This window comes from Danio aesculapii, chromosome 25 (genome assembly GCF_903798145.1).
Source record: "Danio aesculapii chromosome 25, fDanAes4.1, whole genome shotgun sequence".
Taxonomy (NCBI): Eukaryota; Metazoa; Chordata; class Actinopteri; order Cypriniformes; family Danionidae; genus Danio; species Danio aesculapii.
This window is the reverse complement of record NC_079459.1, coordinates 3,702,896-3,720,395: the sequence shown is the minus strand read 5'-3', so window position 1 is coordinate 3,720,395 and position 17,500 is coordinate 3,702,896. Positions and strand designations below refer to the sequence as shown.

The window sequence follows — 17,500 nt, the reverse complement described above, 5'->3', positions numbered from 1 at the left end:
TTTCATATTTTATTTTTATTTTATTTTTTATATTTATTTATTTTACTTTATTTTATTTTATTAAAGTGTATTATATTTTTATTATTTTATTTTAATTATTTTATTTTATTTTACTTTATTTTTATTTCATTAAATTTATTTGTATAATTTTTTTATTTTATTTTTGTAAATTTAATTTTTATTTTAAATCATTTTATGTTTTTTATTTTAGATTTCAAATTTTAATTTAATTTAATTGTATTATTTTTATTTTATGAAATTTCATGAATTTTTTTATTATTTATTATTATTATTATTTTAGATATTTTTTTATTATTTTATTTTATTTTATATTATATTTTATACTTTATATTTTATACTTTATATCTTCTATTTTATTTTATTATATTTTATTATATTTTCTTGATTCCCACAGTCATTCTCCCATCATGATTAAACACACACACACACACACACAAACAGTTTGTTGTCGTGCCTCTGTTTTGACTTTCTCCTGTTTTGCGATAAAGCACAAGAGACAGAGAAAAAAAACAGAGTGACATCCCGGACGGGCCCCCCCTTTTTTTTCACACATCCATTCCGACTCACAGCCACTGCAGTCTAGAGAACAAGAACACACCCCCTCACCCCGGCCCATCCCCTCCCCTCTCATAGGCTCCCCCCTCTGCCAATCACAGCCCAGCAGGGTGGAGCCAGCAGCCTGGGAGCACTGATGTCAGAGTCACATGGATTCTGGTGTGGTCATGCGAGCGCAGCTGAGCGGCAGAGCTATGCTGGCCAGCTGCTGCTGAAACGCCAGTGGACTTGCACCGCGCTAGCACTCGCAGCACCCAGCGCCTATGGACCGCCGAGCTTAATGATGTATTTTGTGATTTCAGCTATGAAAGGTAAGAGGAGAGGAGCAAGCTGGGGTGTTTTTTTTTTTTTGTCTGGGGCTTTTTGTAAACTTCCTTTTCTGCAAGCGAGCCGAGCAGCAAAAGGGCTTTATTCATAGTCAGCCAACTCTCTGTTTGAGCGTCTTGTGTAAAGAGAGAGAGAGTGTGTGTGTGTGTTGATGGCTTGTGCAAGTGTTATGGCATCCTATTCTGCAAGGGAATTAAGTGCTAAGTATGCTTTGAAGCAGTTTAGCGTTAAAGAAGATGATTTATTTTATTAGAAGAAGAATTCCTGAGCTGTTATTAGTAATTAAGAAACAAATTTTTAATGTTTCACATTTTGTATTTTTAGGGGGGGGGGGTTTAATTTACCTAGCAAAAGTAAAATGTTTCTAAGTCTAGAACTTGAGATCTCAATTTTGTGTTTGTGTGTGTCTGTGCTGCTGGAGAGTTTGAGTCAGGACGCAGGACGTGCCATCATTTTGGGTTGACGTTGGCATTTGTCGTGTTCCACTGACCTATTTTTTGGGGGGGCTACGAATAACCAGGGGTGAGCGCCACACCATTACATTGGTGCTGATCTTGCTAATCCACCCGGTCCAAACTACGCTCCAAAACATCCTCAGCGGCATGCTCGCATTCATCCCTAGTCCCTTTCTAGTATATATGTACACTTTCAAATACATTAACACTCTCCGATCCATTAGCGCTCCATGCAGGCGCAACAACATATCCCCCCTTTTTTTTTATCCACACGCAGCTGTCATTCTGCATTAGGCGAGAGGTGTTGAGAGTGGAAAAAGCGATGGATGTTGGGTGTTGAGCGGACGGTAACACACACGCGCGTTCCCTCTTGGTGAATCTCCCACTGAAAGCTTTTCGACAGTTCACCTCCCCTGCACTTGCTGTTATCGCGTTACCACAAACACTGAAGTTGTGTCGTTAAATAGCACGCGTTAGCTATTAAACAGCTCATCAGAATCGCTAAGCTGTATTTATGTTTAGTGCGTGATCAAATATTTATTATGTGCAATTACGCATGTGGCGTTTTTTTTTAGCTTCTTCAGATCTTTGGGTGTTTAGATTGATCAAACCTTCATTTGAAAGTGAGAGAGCTTGTGTGTGTGTGTACTGGTTTTGGTGATTTACAAGGACACCGATTTGTATATTGACGTGGGTATTACTATACTGAGGTGGTTTGTATGCACATGCCTTGTGTCCTCATAATTCAATAATCAAAATGCATCATTAAGGTGTATTTATGTCTATTGTGCGACAAAAATATTTACACAAAACTTTTATGTGACTTTTTTTAAGCTTCTTCAGATCTTCGAGTGTTTGTATTGATCATATCTTCATCTAAAAGTGAAGCTTGAAATTGTGTGTGTACTGGTTTTGGTGGTTTACAAGGACACAGATTTGTATATCGACGTGGGTATTGCAATGTAGTGGTGGTTTATGTGGACATGCCTTGTGTCCTCGTAATTTAATAATCAAAATGCATCGCTAAGCTGCATTAATGTCGATTGTGCGACTAAAATATTTACGCAACAATTTTTACGTTACTTTTTTTAACGCTTCTTCAGATATTCAAGGGTTTGGATTGATCTTACCTTCATTTGAAAGTCACAGATTGAAATTGTATGTGTGTACTGGTTTTGGTGGTTTACAAGGACACAGATTTGTATATTGACGTGGGTATTGCAATGTAGTGGTGGTTTATGTGGACATAACTTGTGTCCTCGTAATTTAACAATCAAAATACATCGCTAAGCTGCATTAATGTCGATTGTGCGACTAAAATATTTAACCAACAATTTTTACGTTACTTTTTTTAACGCTTCTTCAGATGTTCAAGAGTTTGGATTGATCTTACCTTCATTTGAAAGTCACAGATTGAAATTGTGTGTGTGCGTACTGGTTTTGGTGATTTACAAGGACACAGATTTGTATTCTGATGTGGGTATTTTTAAGTTGAGGTGGTTTATGTGAACATGCCTTGTGTCCTCGTAATTTTATAGTCAAAATGCATCGCTAAGCTGAATTTATGTCTTATTTCGCGATCAAATTATTTACGCAACAATTTTTTACGTGACTTTTTTAGCTTCAGATCTTCAGGTGTTTGGATTTTACCTACATTTGAAAGTCACGGCTTGAAATCTTGTGTGTGTACTGGCTTTGGTGGTTTACAAGGACACAGATTTGTATATTGACTTGGGTATTTCAAAGTTGAGGTGGTTTATGTGGACATGCCTTGTGTCCTCGTAATTTTATAGTCAAAATGCATCGCTAAGCTGAATTTATGTCTTATTTCGCGATCAAATTATTTACGCAACAATTTTTTACGTGACTTTTTTAGCTTCAGATCTTCAGGTGTTTGGATTTTACCTACATTTGAAAGTCACGGCTTGAAATCTTGTGTGTGTACTGGCTTTGGTGGTTTACAAGGACACAGATTTGTATATTGACTTGGGTATTTCAAAGTTGAGGTGGTTTATGTGGACATGCCTTGTGTCCTCGTAATTAAATAGTCAAAATGTATCGGCAAGCTGAATTAATGTATTATTTTGCGATCAAATTATATACACAACAATTTTTACGTGACTTTTTTAGCTTCAGATCTTCAGGTGTTTGGGTCTTACCTTCATTTGAAAGTCACAGATTGAAATTGTGTGTGTGTGTGTACTGGTTTTGGTGGTTTACAAGGACACAGATTTGTATTTTGACGTGGGTATTTTTAAGTTGAGGTGGTTTGTGTGAACATGCCTTGTGTCCTCGTAATTTAATTGTCAAAATGCATCGCTAAGCTGAATTTATGTCTTATTTCGAGATCAGATTATTCACGCAACAATTTTTTTACGTGACTTTTTTAGCTTCAGATCTTCAGGTGTTTGGATCATACCTTCATCTAAAAGTGAAATCTTGTGTGTGTACTAGTTTTGGTGGTTTACAAGGACACAGATTTGTACTGTATGTTGACGTGGGTATTACAAAGTTGAGGTGTGTATGTGGACATGCCTTGCGTCATTGCAATTTATTAATCAAAATGCATCGCTAAGTATTATTGTCTATTTTGCGATCAAAATATTTACGCAACAATGTTTACCGAACTTATTTTTAGCTTCCTCAGTTTTTCGTGCAATTGTATTGATCAAACTTTTATTTGAAAGTGACAGCTTGACACTGTGTGTACTGGTTTTGATGGTTTACAAGGACACAGATTTATGTATTGACTTGAGTATTACAATGTTGAGGTGGTTTATGTGGACATGCCTTGTGTCCTCGTAATTTAATAGTCAAAATGCATCGCTAAGCTGTATTAATGTCTATTTCGCCATCAAAATATTTATGCAACAATTTTTACATGAGTTTTAATAGCTTCTTCAGATCTTCGAGTGTTTGGATTGATCATATCCTTCTTTGAAAGTGAGAGCTTGAAATGGTGTGTGGTTTTAGTGGTTTACAAGGACACATATTTGTATATTGACGTGGATATTGCAATGTATAGGTGGTTTATGTGGACATGCCTTGTGTCCTTGTAATTTATTAATAAAAAAATCCATTGCTAAGCTGCATTGATGTCAATTGCATTGCATGTTTGGATTGATCATACTTTCATTTGAAAGTGTGTGTGTGTGTGTGTGTGTGTGTGTGTGTGTGTGTGTGTATTTACTGGTTTTGGTGGTTTACAATCACACAGATTTGTTTATTGACATGAGTATTATAATATAGAGGTGGTTTGTGTGCCTCGTTATTTAATAATCAAAATGCATCACTGAGCTTTATTTATGTCTATTTCATAATCAAAATATTTATGCTACAATTTTTATGTGACTCTTTTTTAGCTTCTTCAGATCTTCATGTTTTATTGATTGATTATACCTTCATTTGAAAGTGAGAGCTTGAAATATTTTGTGTGTGTGTACTGGTTTTGGTGGTTCACAAGGACACAGATTTGTATATCGACATGGGTATTACTATGTTAAGGTGGTTTGTGTGGACATGCCTTGTGTCCTCGTAATTTAATAATCAACATGCATCGCTAAGCTGTTTTTATGTCTATTGTGCGACTGAAATATTTACGCAACAATTTTTATTTGACTTTAAACATGTGACTTTTTTAGCTTCTTTAGATCTTCGGATGTTTGGATTGATCATATCTCCATTTGAAAGTGAGAGTTTCTTGCTTGTGGGTTTTGCTTTTTTTGCATGCGTGCAGCCGTTAAAGTGTGTGTGTGCGCGCGCGCGTGTGTGTGTGTGTGTGTGTGTGTGTGTGTGTGTGTGTGTGTGTGGTTATGATCAAGCAAGTGTGCGTGTGTGTGTGTGTGTGTGTGTGTGTGTGTGTGTGTGTGTGTGTGTGTGTGTGTGTGGTTATGATCATGCAAGTGTGCGTGTGTGTGTGTATTGTGGAGCTGGAGCAGGTGTATGCGATAGCCTCTGACCCTCGGGTCCCATGTGTGGGTTGTTCTGAAGAGGCTTACATACTGAAAATAGAGCTGTTTGAGACTGGAGGAATCCATAATCTTAGACCAGTGTTGGATGTAATGAGTTTCAAAGTGACTAGTTACTGTAATTTAATTACTTTTTCACCGAAAACATAAAGGATTACTTTTTAATTTTTAGGGAATGTATTTACTGGTATTTACAATGTACTGATAATATTTTTTCTTCTGGAGAAAGTCTTATTTGTTTTATTTCGGCTAGAATAAAAGCAGTTTTTAATTTTTTAAAAACCATTTTAAGGTCAATATTATTAGCCCCTTTAAACAATTTTTTTCTGATGGTCTACAGATCAAACCATCGTTATACAATAACTTGCCTAATTACCCTAACCTGCCTAGTTAACCTAATTAACCTAGTTAAGCCTTTAAATGTCACTTTAAGCTGTATAGAAGTGTCTTGAAAAATATCTAGCAAGATATTATTTACTGTCATCATGGCAAAGATAAAATAAATCAGTTATTAGAAACTAGTATGTTTAGAAATGTGTTGAAAAAAATAAACAAGGGGGCTAATAATTCAGGGGGACTAATAATTCTGACTTCAACTATATATATCTGTCTCTCTCTCTCTCTCTCTCTCTCTCTCTCTCTCTCTCTCTCTCTCTATATATATATATATATATATATATATATATATATATATATATATATATATATATATATATATATATATATATATATATATATATATATATATATATATATATATATATATATATATAGTTTTACTTAAACTTGATTTTTCTACTAAAGGTTAGATTTATCAGATTAATATGCATACATTGTCAGAAATGATTGCCAATATATTCTACAGAACAGTATATATGAAATATTGTGTCATTATTACTTTGAAACTTATTGTTTTGAATCTTTCTGAATCTAAAAGGCAGTCAAATTTGAAGTATTTCTCTTGAGATTCGTATGAATTTTAAGAGTATTAAGTCAAGTAATCAAATTACTTATCGAGTTAATTAGTAATTGGTAAGTAATTTGAATACTATTTTAATTATGTAATTAATAGCAAATGACTGTTTTGAAGTAAGTGAACACTGACTCAAACACATACACCTTGTTTGTTTAATAAAACATGTCCTAATATTTGAGAGAAGTCGATAACGTGTATTATTTGATATTTCTATTTAATTTTCATCACCAAAAGATACAAATTATGAATGTAACGTTTTCATTATGTAATCAATTAATGGATATGTGTTGCAAATTGCTTCATGTGATTTCAAATCAAATCAGATTTTGCAAATAATTTCACTTTTGGCATCATTATCAGAGCAGTCGGCTGATTGCGACACTGGGAAACCACATTTCATTCACGTCTGGCAAATTGCTAAGTGTTTGCTTTGCCAGTCACTTGACAGGCATGTCGTTACAGACGCTAACGCCTCCTTGTTCGGGGTAATATGATACGGTTATCTGTCTTTTTTTTTCCGGTCGTGCCCGTCATCCCTCCTTTTTCCTTTCCTCTTTTCCAGCCTCCAAGCCACACACTTACCTCTCAAGTACCTAATTACCTGTAATGGAAACATCCCTCTCATTACCCTATGCAAATGAGCTAGCCTGCTTCGCACAATTAAGATGAAAACTCCAAATATTAATTACATAATTAAAGAAAGTTGTTTGATGTGCCAAAGACAGGGGGAAAAAACAGGCCCATTTCATCTGTGTGCTAATTAACCCTTTAATAAGCTGTAAAGTATGTTAGGAAAGAGCTGCTTGAAATCCTGTGTGTGTGTGTGTGCGTGTGTGCGTGCGTGCGTGTGTACTGGTTTTGGTGATTTACAAGGACACAAATTTATATATTGATATATATATTGGTATTACAATGTGGTATTACTTCTTTCTTTGTAATTTAAAACAGTTAAAAATTATATTTAACATTAAAAATTTGCCATGTGAGAGTTGGGTTTAGGGGTAGATGCCATATAACAAGCATTTTTTACAGTATAAAATACATTACGCCAATAGAGAGTCCTCATAAATCACCAATACCAACCAGCATGTGTGTGAGGTTGGGTAAGGCCGCATAATAAGCGTTTTTTTATAGTATAAAATACATTACGCCAATGAAGAGTCCTCATAAATCACCAATACCAACCGTGTGTGTGTGTGTGGTAGGGTAAGGCCACCTAATAAGCCTTTTATACAGTATAAAATACTTTACGCCAATAGAAAGTCCTCTTAAATCACCAATACCAACCATGTGTGTGTGTGAAGTAGAGTAAGGCCACATAATAAGAATTTTTGACAGTATAAAATACATTAAGCCAATAAAATGTCCTCAAAAATCACTAATGCCAACCATGTATGTGTGTGTGGTTGGCTAAGGCCACGTAATAAACCTTTTTTATAGTATAAAATACATTACGCCAATAGAGAGTCCTCATAAATCACCAATACCAACCATGTGTGTGTGTGTGAGGTAGAGTAAGGCCACGTAATAAGCCTTTTTTACAGTATAAAATATGTTACGCCAATAGAGAGTCCTCATAAATCATCAATACCAACCATGTGTGTGTGTGTGTCTGTGTAAAATAGGATAAAGCCACATAAAATGTATTTTTTTACAGTATAAAATACGTTACGCCAATAGAGAGTCCTCACAAATCACCAATGCCAACCACGTGTGTGTGTGAGGTAGGGTAAGGCCGCATAATAAGTATTTTTTACAGTATAAAATACATTACGCCAATGAAGAGTCCTCGTAAATCATCAATACCCACCATGTGTGAGTGTGTAAAGTAGGATAAAGCCACGTAATAAGCCTTTTTTACAGTATAAAATATGTTACGCCAATAGAGAGTCCTCATAAATCATCAATACCAACCATGTGTGTGTGTGTGTGTAAAGTAGGATAAAGCCATGTAATAAGCCTTTTTTACAGTATAAATCACATTACGCCAATAGAGAGTCCTCACAAATCACCAATGCCAACCATGTGTGTGTGCGGTAGGGTAAGGCCACGTAATTAGTCTTTTTACACTATAAAATGCATTACGCCAATAGAGAGTCCTCATAAATCACCAATACCAACCAGCATGTGTGTGAGGTAGGGTAAGGCTACATAATAAGCATTTTTTTATAGTATAAAATGCATTACGTCAATGGAGAGTCCTCATAAATCACCAAAACCAACCATGTGTGTGTGTGTGAAGTAGGGTAAAGCCACGTAATAAGCCTTTTTTACAGTATAAAATACATTACGCCAATAGAGAGTCCTCACAAATTACCAATGCCAACCATGTGTGTGTAGGGTAAGGCCATGTAATAAACCTTCTTTACAGTATAAATCACATTACGCCAATAAAGAGTCCTCACAAATCACCAATGCCAATCGTGTGCGTGTGTGAAGTAGGGTAAAGCCACCTAATAAGCCTTTTTTTACAGTATAAATCACATTACGCCAATAGAGAGTCCTCACAAATTACCAATGCCAACCATGTGTGTGTGAGGTAGGGTAAGGCCATGTAATAAGCCTTTTTACACTATAAAATGCATCACGCCAATAGAGAGTCCTCATAAATCACCATTACCAACCAGCGTGTGTGTGAGGTAAGGTAAGGCTACATAATAAGTGTTTTTTATAGTATAAAATACATTACGCCAATGGAGAGTCCTCATAAATCACCAATACCAACCACGTGTGTGTGTGAGTGTGTGATTTGCTGCATGTGTTCAGAAAATTTCCATGATTGTGAATGCAGGTGGACGTTACAAACAAAGCCAAAACAAATATAATTTGCATGCCGAAGTGAACGTTAGTGGTTTGCTCTTTCTTTAGTCACTAGGCTAAAAGAGTGTGCTGGACTAGTGTGATTCTCCGAGCACTTCGGTAACATAGCAGAGGTTAACAAGATTGGCTGTAATCCAGTTAGCCACAAAGGACAGAAAGAGGGCAGGCAAAATCAGATTAAGGTGAAGCAAAGATGTAGCCCACCAGCTAGGGTTAAAAATAAAGAGCGAGATTACTGGCCCGGCAAGGAGTGTTAAGTGGACTATTTCTGCAGTGGCTTTGGATTTTGCTATGGAGTTAGGTAAGGACACACTTTTATAGATATTTAAGTGGTGCTTTGGTGTTGTGGAGATGTTGCTGCATTAAAAATGAAGCATTTTCGCAGGTATAAACCCAAATGTTATTGATTTAATATGGTGGTTATCGGTCAGTTGTTTCAAAAACAATCTATCTCTATACTTATGAACAAACCTAGGTATGAAGATCTGAGACCTTACCTGGATAAATCACCTAAAAAGTATAATTCAATCATCATTTACTCACTTTTGACTTGTTTGAAATCTATTTAAGAAAAAAATTTTGAAGAATGCTTATTGTTGGCACCAATAGACCTCCATAGCATTTTTTCCATAGTCAGTTAGTGCCAGTCACAAACGTTGTTCAACATTTCATCAATTCTGTGCCAAAAGATCAAGTCTAAGGATATATTTACACAATGATTTAGTCAAAAAGTGAAAAAGGTTTCACTGTTTTCAAAAGAATTAACAAAAACAAGCAAAAACTTTGTATTAAGTATGTTTTTTTTTAAATGTCAGGTTATAAGATGTTTTTAAAATGATCTGTATTTAAACATCAGCAAAATTGTCCAAAAATGCTGTATTATGTATTTTTTTCCATTGTGTTTTAAAAAGTTTCACATTTACCAGATGTTTTCAAAGCAATACGCATCAACTTCCATAGTAGAAAAAATACTGTGGAAGTCAATTGGTGCCAGCAACAAACATTGTTCAACATTTCATAAAATCCGGATAAAAAAAAATCAATCCTAAGGCTACATTTGCACAAAACTGTAGTCAATAATTGAAAAAAGTTTTCCCTTACGTTTTAAAAATGTGTCAAATTGACAATGTTTTCAAAAGAATTTACAAAAAACGGCGTATGTTGTTCCCTTACGCTTGACAGATCTCATGTTATAATATGTTTTTAAAATGATCCGCATTTTCACGTCTGCAAAATTGTCCAAAAATGCTGTATTATGTATTTTTTTCCGTTGCATTTTAAAAAGTTTCACATTTACTAGATGTTTTCAAAGTAATATGCATCAACTTCCATAGCAGGAAAAAATACTATGGAAGTCAATTGGTGCCAGCAACAAGCATTCATAATAAAAGATCAAACCTAGGGCCACATTTACACAACGATGTAGTCAATAATTGAAAAAGGTTTTCCCTTACATTTAAAAAATGTGTCACATTGACACTGTTTTCAAAAGAATATTCAAAAACCGGTGTATGTTGTTCCCTCACGTTTGACAGATTTCATGTTATAAGATGTTTTTAAAATGATCCGCATTTACACGTCTGCAAAATTGTACAAAAATGCTGTATTATGTATTTTTTTTGTTGCGTTTTAAAAAGTTTCACATTTACAAGATGTTTTCAAAACAAAACGCATCAACTTCCATAGTAGAAAAAAATACTATGGAGGTCAACTGGTGCCAGCAGCAAGCATTCTTCAACATTTCATCAATTCTGGACCAAAAGATCAAACCTAGGGCCACATTTACACAACGATGTAGTCAAAAACTGAAATAGGTTTTCCCTTACGTTTTAAAAATGTGTCACATTGACACTGTTTTCAAAAGAATTTACGAAAACTGGTGTATGTTGTTCCCTTACGCTTGACAGATTTCATGTTATAAGATGTTTTTAAAATGATCCACTTTTACGCGTCTGCAAAATTGTCCAAAAATACTGTATTATGTATTTTTTTTCCGTTGCGTTTTAAAAAGTTTCACATTTACAAGTTGTTTTTAAAACAAAACGCATCAACTTTCATAGTAGAAAAATACTATGGAAGTCAATCGTTGCCAGCAACAAGCATTCATCAACATTTCTTCTTTTGTGTTCATCCGTAGAGTCTCATAAAGGTTTACTCCACATGAGGGAGAATAAATGATGAGGTACTATCCCTTTAAATGTAGTTGAATTATGTTTTGAAATGTTTAAGAATCAAATAAAAATGTGCTGCATTCTTATGGTAGCCACAGGGGGCACTGTAGCCGAGTATTATAAAAACTCTCTTCTTTAGTTCTGCTCTTGCAGGCCCAAATCTTTATCCGTAGTCCTGCAGACTTACAATGCAAATCTGATCAAGTGCCTGTTAAAAGATCATCGGCTGTCTCTTTCTTAATTTTAGATTTTAGAAGTGTGTTCACTTTCACCTCAATTGTAGCTGCTATATGCCGTTATTGAAATGGAAAAAAAAGTGGTGTTACGTAAGGCAAAAGTGGACCCAAAATGGTTTAGGGTGACATTTTTGGGCATTGTTTAATGGCACATACATTTAAAGGGGTAGTTCAATCAAAACTTGCAATTTACACACGATTTACTCTCCCTCAAGTGGTTCCAAACATTCATGAGTTTCTTTCTTGTGCTGAACATACAAAAAAGATATAGAAAACCTTGTAGGAAAAGCTAGTCAGTGGTTACATGTTCTTCAAAATATCTTCCTTTGTGTTCAACAGAAGGGTGTGTAAATGATGACGGGATTTTTGGGTGAACTTTCCATTTCAAGGCAACTACGAGCTTGAATACTGATATTTGTTAAATCCCAAACAATGCATATTTTGTACATTTGTAAGCGATGCTCTGTCAGAACGAGGTTAGCTTTACGTTTTGTTGTTGCTTCATAATAAATGATAGGCGTAAGACTGACTGCTGTGTAATGAAGATAATCTACTCCAGTCTAGACTTGCCAAAAAAACGCCACAGGATCAATCCGAGGGATCAATCCTGGTGTGTGGAAGCGAGCTTTGTATTGATACGAGCATACACACGCATCTGTCATTATCTCTCCTTGGAGGCTGAGTGACCAAATTCCACTGCAGCTCGTGAAAGAAACCGAGCGCCACCACATTTCCACAGGTTATTACAGATTGTGGCGTGCGAGAGAGAAAGAGACTGTCAGAGTGTGTATGAGTGTGTGTCAGAACGGTGAAATGCATTACCTGCCAGCTTGGGCACGGTGACTGCTTAATGAGATATTGACTGGCCATTGAGAGCATAGATTTTTGATTTAGCTCCAGTGGTGTGTGTGTGTGAGTGTGTTTGGGGGAGACAAAAAAAACTGGCATCTAGACAGTCTGAAGATGGCGAGAGGAAGAAAGCGGATTGGGATGAATGAGTGAAATCGAGACCGAGCAAACGAAAGAGTAGAAAGTAGAGAAAGAGAGAGAGAGAGAGCTTCTCTGAAGAATTGTAGTCTGGCACTTCCCCTGGTTACCCATGCCATGCACGGACACACCCATCCTCACGCTACATCTGAGCCCTGGCGCCTCGGACAGTTTGGCATGAGTCCCATGTGCCAGTCTCAACTCACCCTCTTGGCAGGCAAGACAATCTCCACTCTAAAGAGAGAGAGAGAGAGAGAAAAAAAATCCTTGTTACATCAGATGCTTCTGTCTGCACTCAATCAAACCTGTGCTAATTTTATCCCGTTAGCCTTTAAGTCAACATGAATCAAGTACTTACTTCACTTACGGTCCAAACAAACCAATGATTGCTGATTCATCTGTACATGTTGTTGTGCTGATTTACACATTATCCTCTAAATTTGACTGATGTCGCTTCCCACCTGAAGGAATCTTTGGTCACACTTTATTTTGATGGTCCGTTTGTTGAATTTAAGTTACATTGCATCTACATGCCAACTAATTCTCATTAGATTATAAGTAGACTGTTAAGTAGACGGATAAGGTTAGGGTAAGTGTAAGGGTGCTTTCACACCTGCCTTATTTAGTTCGGTTGAATCGCACTAGAGTTCGTTTTCCCTCTTGGTGCGGTCCGTTTGGGCAGATGTAGGAATCACACTCGAGTGCGCACCAAAAGCGGACCAAAACAGCATACCGAGACCTCCTTGAAGAGGTGGTATTGGTACGCTTTCAAACGAACCCTGGAGCGGTTCGTTTGTGTTGAGAACATGATCCGAATTAAAACAGACCCAACCGCAAAAAGTACTGCTCCTTTTTGGACTTACATTTTAAAAATGTCACATTATAAAGCAAGAAGGTTGCTGGTTGGAGCCCTGGCTAGACCAGTTAGCATTTCTGTTTGGAGTTTGCACGTTCTCTTTGTGTTGGCGTGGGTTTCCTCCAGGTGCTCAGGTTTCCCCCACAGTCCAAAGACATGTGGTAGAGGTGAATTTAATAAACTATATTGGCTGTAGTGTGTGTGAATGAATGAGTGAATATGGATAGTTCCCAGTACTGGGTTACAGCTGCAAGGGCATCCGCTGCATAAAAAGATATGCTGGATGAGTTGGTGATTCATTCCACTGTGGCGAACCCTGATGAATAAAGGGACAAAGCCAAAGGAAAATGAACGAATGAATGAATATCCATTGTGTTTTTAAAAGTGTGACATTTACAAGATATTTTTAAAATAATACACATTTACATATCTGCAAAAGTGTTGTATTACTTATCCCAGGCCAGTATTTAGGGCTGTCACCTTGTTAGTATACAGTATCTAGGGAAGAGCCTATGTACTGTTGGGGGCTTCCTGCTCATGTCTATGTATAATTTGCTGCGTGTGTATAACGTGTCTCCCTTGTTGATTGTAATGTGATATAAATCCACATTTAGCCAATATAGTGTTAGCAAACTGTTAGCCTGTGTTGGCCAACAACAATCTACCTCATACTCTGCCATTGTTGTGTATTTGTTTGCACTTTAATCTACACCCCCTAAACACGTACCATGCATGCGCTTGATGTCATCTTCATCAAAGACTCTCATTTTGGTGGCTTACACAGACACAACAACACGTAACGTGTTTTCCGATCCATGCATTTCCAGTCCCAAAAATGCCATTGTCATGTAAACGAACAGGCAAAACGCTTAAAAAGTTTAGTTTTTGGTTGAAAATGTTGCTGTGTAAACGACCCCTACTTTATTTTTATCTTCTCCAATCTAAAACCATGTTGTTTCATGTTGACTCAACGCTTCAAACTAAGTAGAAAGGCGTTTCTTATTACTGGAGCCTTTTTCCGTGAGGCATCAGGCATTGTTTTTAATGTTTGAGAGATTTGACTGTTCAGAAGGATAGTCGGCTCACGCCTTCGGAGTAATTTCCTACATTGACTCCACGTTAAGAGCACAGTCGTAAGGAGTCCTTTGATGTTTCGAGCTGTCAGAATGTATTTCAGGCCTGCCAGAGTTCTCCTTCTCACAGTACTTCACTGATAACACATTCACCACAGGTCCAGCTGCACCTACACACACACAGCGCTGAGTGTTGAAGCGCTCATGCACAAATGCTCTACGCTCTCAAACATAGAGCAGGGTGAAAGGTGATTATTCCTGCACTCAAATGCAGTTGGATAAAAGGGACTGTTTTCATTTGAAGACTAGGAGAACGAGGAAGCGTGAAGACAGATTGCACAGCAGACAAACAGTGGTGAAAGGTTGTACGCACTGCCACATTTGTCTTCAAAGAGTCCCTGGGAACAGACTATTCCACCAGGTCAGGGTTTACTGAATCTTCTGAAATTCAGATGAAGGTTGAATCTATTAAGCAGAGGTTAGTTGGGTGTAACTATGTGGATGCCGCTGTAATTGAGTACTACATAGGTCCGTGTACTCATGGTGCCTGCTACAGTATGTACTCTCCAGGTGCAGACGAAGATGAAATTGTGTGAGACCGCTTTGGTCTTTACTTTCGTTCACACAGGCTGAATGCGGCAAACCACAGTGGTGATTGAAGGTGCTCCTAGTCGCACCGGGCTTTTCTTGCACTTCAATTCTAAGCACGTTGTTTTGCCTCTTTTCAGGGAGTGTCTTTTTCTCCTTATCTTCTTTTTTGCCCCTCCTTCCTCCTTTTGAACACTCCTCAGAGAGCCGTCCACTAACCTTTTGAAGTTGCATCAAAGAGGAAATGGGGGGAAAAAGGATTATCGATTTTGCGTTTTGTCAGACTCTCATATGAAAGAATGAAGATGCGTGCAACAGAAAACTCTAGTGAACAGGACCAGGGCCACTCTCTTCATTCTTTACCCCTTAAACAAGAATCCCTCAGTCCCGACTACGCCACCCTGCCTCCTGGATCTCCCAGGAGCCCTACTCCTCAAACCATGTGCTTTTGTGCTGATAATCCCTGGGTAAATCAAATCCTTTTTAAGACAGACAAACCTGCTCTTTCTACCCTGAAGATGTCAGATCTCTTATCGGAACTTCATCGGACCGGTATCATCTTTCTTGTGAGCTCGCAGTCTTGACCCGCTTTCTCTGACAAGAGTCTGGAAAGGGTTGCCGAGGGTTTGCCGGTAATCAAATCTGCACTGCAGGCATGCATGAAGGAGTGTAGTTGTTTGTGTTTTAGAGAGAGCGAGCGATTGAGAGAACGAGGGTGACCCAGGGGAGGTAGATGAGATCTGATTGTCTCCTTTTCTCCTCACTCTTCGGTGACCCCGCTGTGACATAAGCAGAGACCTCTGGGGCTCGTCTCAAATCATTCCGATACAGGAGTTTTGATTTCAGTCTTTTGCTCCAAAGGTTACAATTTGAGATTTTGATCCTGGATCAGAAGGAAAAGAAGTACTTGAATTGAACTTGAATTCCACCTATGGTGTATGTCAGCAATTCCACCACTATGTATGTAAGATTTGCAGTAAAAACTTGAGAATGTACAACTTAAGAGACCCAAACATCTATATATGTACAAATGTTTTATGTTACAAATGAGGGAAACAAACATGCGTTATGAACGTGACCAAGCAAGTATCGAGTTTACAGTATGCAACATAAATTCTGTGAGTCAAACACAAGAGATAATACTAATCAAAAGGAGAAGAGTTGGTTCTGTAAAGGACCGTTATGGATGTGACAGATGTGAAATTGCCACTTGTGTGACTTTGTTAAATCAAATAAAAATGGTTTGAAAACGTTGTACAATACAAGCCTTAACAAACAACTTTGCTATTTTGGTGAAACCTTTATTTTTTTTCCCATGGCAAGGTTGACATTTGCATGGGATGGCTCATGTCCTATCTGTGTTGTATTACCGTCATGTTACACAATGTGTCAGTGGTCATTATTTTGCAAGTTTAATGCACAGCTCAGATCCGAAGGTTCCCGGAGTCTCTATTTTTAGAGTCTCTTTCACCATTTCCCTTTGCAATGACGATCTACAGCCCAACTTTTAAAGTACAAGTGTCTTCTTTTATATGCACATCAATTGGACTTTCAACTGCTTATGGTAATAAACCGAAGGCTTTGAATTCAGCTTTCAGTCCCAAATCAAGGTAAAACTGTATTTTAAACGTTTGAGGCCCCCAAAAAAGGTACGACATCAAAAAAGAGACCTCAGTTTTGGTTCAGATCGAGGAGCAGGGTGCTGCGGAGTGCATACTTGAGAGGCCAGAGAGTTCATCCTCCCGTCTTCACCATGGAGATCAGCTTTAATGTTCTCAAGAATGGCAGGAGAGAGAGGAGTAAAATGTGGGAGTATCCTTCTGAATTTTTATGAGATTAGGGAAAAAGGACTGAAAGAGAGAGAGAGAGGGAGAGAGCTGAAAAAGTGGGAGGAAGGGCAGAACAATGGAAGCAGCTTCAAGTGGGAGGCTTGATTGCGGAAGCAAGATGAGCAACATTGAGTTGATTTTGAGGGGTTCCTGCCGGGGCCATCGAGGGTCCCGCTGGTCCATTCTATCCTGCATGTTCAAGCACCTGTACTTATTCAAATGTGAAAGCAATAACAACACTCCAGAGTGTATGGGTGTTTCCTAGTACTGGGTTGCGGCTGAAAGGGGATCCGCTGTGGAAAATATGCTGGAATAGTTGGCAATTCATTTGGCTGTAGCGACCCCTGATAAATAAGGCACTAAAGGCTGATTCATGCTTCTGCATCAATTGAACATGTATGCTCCTGCGAAGCCTCGCATAGCATGGTCGCATAGCCTTCGCTGTGGCCGACGCTGACGCACACCTCTCAAAAACTTTAACTATACGTCGCAGCAACGCATAGCGCAAGCTCTGTGATTAATCGGCTTGGTAGCGGTGACGAGCGTGGGCGGTGCTGAGAGCTGCGAGCCAATGGAGCAAATGTTTACAAGTGTCGAGTGCCATGAAGGAGCTTCAGATGGAGACTCTTGTTTTGTGT

The 17,500-nt window shown here is 37.8% G+C and overlaps 1 protein-coding gene across 2 annotated transcripts in view; it reads left to right on the top strand.

The window, feature by feature from the left end:
* Positions 1–17,500, top strand: part of roraa (RAR-related orphan receptor A, paralog a) — a 559,428-nt gene that overhangs the window by 407,131 nt on the left and 134,797 nt on the right. The window contains exon 1 of one of the 2 annotated variants that reach the window (XM_056451507.1): positions 752–887. The exons of the other annotated variant lie outside the window; for it this stretch is intronic. Coding sequence (XP_056307482.1) covers positions 857–887 — 31 coding nt within the window. The 5' untranslated portion in view covers positions 752–856. Of the gene's footprint in view, positions 1–751; positions 888–17,500 lie in introns of those variants that run through there. 2 annotated transcript variants of the gene reach the window in all.